Raw genomic sequence first — 3,386 nt, forward strand, 5'->3', positions numbered from 1 at the left:
CAGCCTCGAGTCTGGACTACACTTCCCAGGAGTCCACTCAGGTGAGAGTGATGTCAATTTCATCATCAGCTGATCTACTCCAGAACTCCTGTCGGAGAACCACGTGACCCACAGAACCCCCTGCTGTCTGCAGATATCTCAAGACTCATGACGTCATGTCTCACAGGTGCACTTGCAGTAACGCGCACACTTGCAGAAATGAGTGCGTGACCAAATGCAGTGTGTGTGTGCTGATCAATAGCCGATGACGTCAGGGTCGGATATTATCACCATCATCTTCCTCAAAAACAGACGGTGTTTGATTGGCTCCTATCGTCAGTAGCGTGGATAGTGTGTTTGTGTGTGCGTGTCAGAGAGACCCTCACCCACGCGGATCGATCATAGTAACGCTTTCAAACCGATAGGACGGATCGATCAGACTCACCGGGCTCTGGCGGTTCCACTCCGGTTCGTTCCACTGAAGCTGCCTCGTCACAGAGCAGCGCGCGGCGGACTCCTCATCCTCCTCCGACCGGGATGAAGGCTGGAGAGGCGGGGGCGGGGCTGACCCGGCTTCTGTCCGCAGTCACGGAGCTGCAGCGCCGCCTGCTGACTGCGCGCTGTGACACGTTTACCACAAATCCGCGTGAACGTGCACACCTGCGCACGGAGGTAACGAGCTTGTGTGTGTGTGTGTTTGATTTTTGCTGCAGACTCACACTGAAGCCTGGACTGTGATTAGCGGTCAGACTGAGGCTGATCATGTGACAGCCTCATCTCGGCCCCCTCCCACACAGCCTTAATTGGTCAGTTCATTCTGACCAGCAGTCGGGAGACGTGTGTCCGAACTCTGAGTGCTCTTTGACTCCACAGGAAGCACACCCACCCACACCCGCCTACCATCATCCAGCAGGTATGCAGCTGCTCTGTGTGAGCTCATGCTCCTGTGAGTCTCCATCAGAGGAGCCGTAGATGATCGCATCGCTTTGTCCTCCACCTATGGAGGCTCTCTGAGCTGAACTCTCCCCTCCTTCAGCTCAGAGACCCTCAGCCTCTGTGAGAGCAGCTTTCTGCTCCCGTCATCACACTACTCCACCCCATTGAGACGACTCCAGCTGGAGACCCACGCTCCACAGGATTCAAGCCTCAAATCATTTCCTGCGTGTCCTCTACGACAGCAGTGCCTGGACAGAGAACGGCCAACATTCAAAAAACGACACTTTTGTTTGCTCCTAAAAAACTTTATTGAAACATGTGACTCAATCAAATTCACACTGAGTGGTTATCAAAACTGAGACTTTATATAAAACATCATCAGGGTTTTATGGGCTCTTCCTCTCCTCGTGGTCACACACAGGTGTCTAACGCTAACCTCCACTCCTCGCTCACCAAACAGAACGGAGTGAGCTCTTGATGGGGCGGAGTCTCTATAGACCAGACTTAACGAGGATCGATATTTCAGTCATCCATCAGAGTCTCTCGCATTCAAAGCCAGAACTGGTCTCAGAGGGGCGGGGCATGTCGATGTAGAACACCTCCTTGTTGACGGGTGGCGGCGTGGATGGCGGACTCACTGCCCCCGAGTCCTGGGTCAGGGCCTCGTGGGGATGGTTCACTAACGAGTACTTCTTTTCAGGCCGGCTCAGATGAACTTTGAATCTGGCCCCGCCTCCTGTGGCAAGACGACCGTCAACCTTGGGTTTGAAACGCTTCAGCTTGACGGTGTCTTTGGCGTCACGCGTGCAAGGCAGCAGGACCGCCACGTCTTTGCGGAATTTGGAGCTGAGACCAAAGTAGATGAGCGGGTTGTAGAAACTGGCAGATTTGGCAAAGAGGCGGGTGAAGATGCTGGTGAGGTTGGGCACGTGGAAACCCCAGGCGGACCACATGGACACCACGGCGTACGGCGACCAGGCCAGGATAAAGGCTGTGCAGATCACTATGGAAACCTGCAGAGACAGAGAAAGTGATCGAACTTCCCGAACGGCACTCTGGTGGGCAGGAGATGACAGCGACAAACACTCACGACGGTCACGTCTCTCTCGATCTTCCGCTGGCGGTCGGTCAGGTCTCCCTCGGCCGACAGCGCGTTGCCTCGCTTCACTGTGTTGATGATGGACACGTAGCAGAACAGCATGACGAGCACAGGGATGAAGAAGCAGCACACAAAGATGGAGACGATGTAGGACTTGTAGACGCTCGAGTAGTTTGCCTTGGCCCAGTCAATCTCACAGGTCCCATAGCCGCGATCTGCACAGACGACAGACACTGTCACTAAAGGAAGGCCTTCCACTGCTCACTTCCTGTTCTATAAGGGCGCAGCGGACCCCTGACAGACCAATCAGCACGCGGAAGCAGGACACTGGTGTTTTATGGTCCCTGCTTTATCTGAGCCTCATTCACTCTAACGCACCGCCCTGGAGAGACCTGCAGCCACTTCCTGTACTGTGAGGGGGTCAGGGGTCAGAGGTCAGGGTATTCTTGCCTGTGTAGCTGCCCCAGCCGAGCAGCGGCGCCCCGGACCAGAATCCAGCTGCGATCCAGATGAGCGACAGACACACGAACACACTGGTCCTGGTGATGTAATGCGCTGAAACACACACACTCACTCAGGTGACATGGTAATAACATGTTAACACTATGATGGTGAACACCTGATGGGCGGACCTCTGACCTCGGCTTGGGTGGCATCCTTTGATGTAGCGTGTGATGCTGATCACGGTCAGCGTGTAGATGCTGCTCAGACCGAACACCAGCGTGAAGAACCCGTCCACCTGCGTGAGAACACATCACAGGTGAGCCCGTCACGTCCCACCACAGGCTGAGTCTGAGCTGGGACGTCAGTACCTGGCAGGTCCAGATGGAGGAGATGAGGTAGCCGCTGTCCTGGAAGACGTTGAAGATCTCGATGATTCCTCTGGAGTATCCGAACACGGAGATGCTGGCGTCTGAGACGGCGAGGTTATAGGTCAGGTAGTCGGTGGGCAGCAGCGAGGCTCTCTGCCTGTAGAGGACGAAGAGGACGATGCTGTTCCCGAACCAGGACATCCATCCTGGAAACACACAGGTGCATGCAGGTACTTCAGTGTGTACAGTAAGTACACAGTGTACACACAGTACTATACAGGAGCAGCTGAGGGTAATCCAGCAGGTCACTACTAAGAACACTTAAAGTGCAGCTGATGTCCAGCAGACAGGTGAGAGCGACACCTGCTCTGTTACCCACAGCCAGAGAAGCTCATCAAAGCTGCTGCAGCTGAGAGCGCTGCTGTGCCCACAGCATGATCAGAGTATTGATCGCTGATCACTGACAGACTGAAGCCAAATAACATCACACAGATGCAGGACACAACGATGACACAGCACATGTGTGTGTGTGTGTGTGTGTGTGTGTGTGTGTGTGTGTG

The 3,386-nt window shown here is 54.5% G+C and overlaps 2 protein-coding genes across 2 annotated transcripts in view; both read right to left on the reverse strand.

The window, feature by feature from the left end:
• The window catches only part of LOC102208116 (wiskott-Aldrich syndrome protein family member 3-like), a 15,007-nt gene extending 14,455 nt beyond the window's left edge, over positions 1 to 552 (reverse strand). Inside the window, exon 1 of the mRNA XM_005748613.2 lies at positions 425 to 552. The gene's annotated coding sequence lies outside the window, so the exon portion shown is untranslated. The remainder of the gene's footprint in view (positions 1 to 424) is intronic.
• A 635-nt stretch (positions 553 to 1,187) lies between these two features.
• LOC102207836 (opsin-5-like) overlaps positions 1,188 to 3,386 on the reverse strand; it is a 4,232-nt gene continuing 2,033 nt past the window's right edge. Inside the window, exons 2-6 of the mRNA XM_005748612.2 lie at positions 2,827 to 3,032; positions 2,654 to 2,753; positions 2,465 to 2,569; positions 2,006 to 2,229; positions 1,188 to 1,928 (exon numbers count right to left, since the gene is read on the reverse strand). Coding sequence (XP_005748669.1) covers positions 1,449 to 1,928; positions 2,006 to 2,229; positions 2,465 to 2,569; positions 2,654 to 2,753; positions 2,827 to 3,032 — 1,115 coding nt within the window. The 3' untranslated portion in view covers positions 1,188 to 1,448. The remainder of the gene's footprint in view (positions 1,929 to 2,005; positions 2,230 to 2,464; positions 2,570 to 2,653; positions 2,754 to 2,826; positions 3,033 to 3,386) is intronic.

The sequence above is a fragment of the Pundamilia nyererei genome, unplaced genomic scaffold, assembly GCF_000239375.1.
Source record: "Pundamilia nyererei isolate P.nyererei 1_Seehausen unplaced genomic scaffold, PunNye1.0 scaffold00225, whole genome shotgun sequence".
Classification (NCBI taxonomy): Eukaryota; Metazoa; Chordata; class Actinopteri; order Cichliformes; family Cichlidae; genus Pundamilia; species Pundamilia nyererei.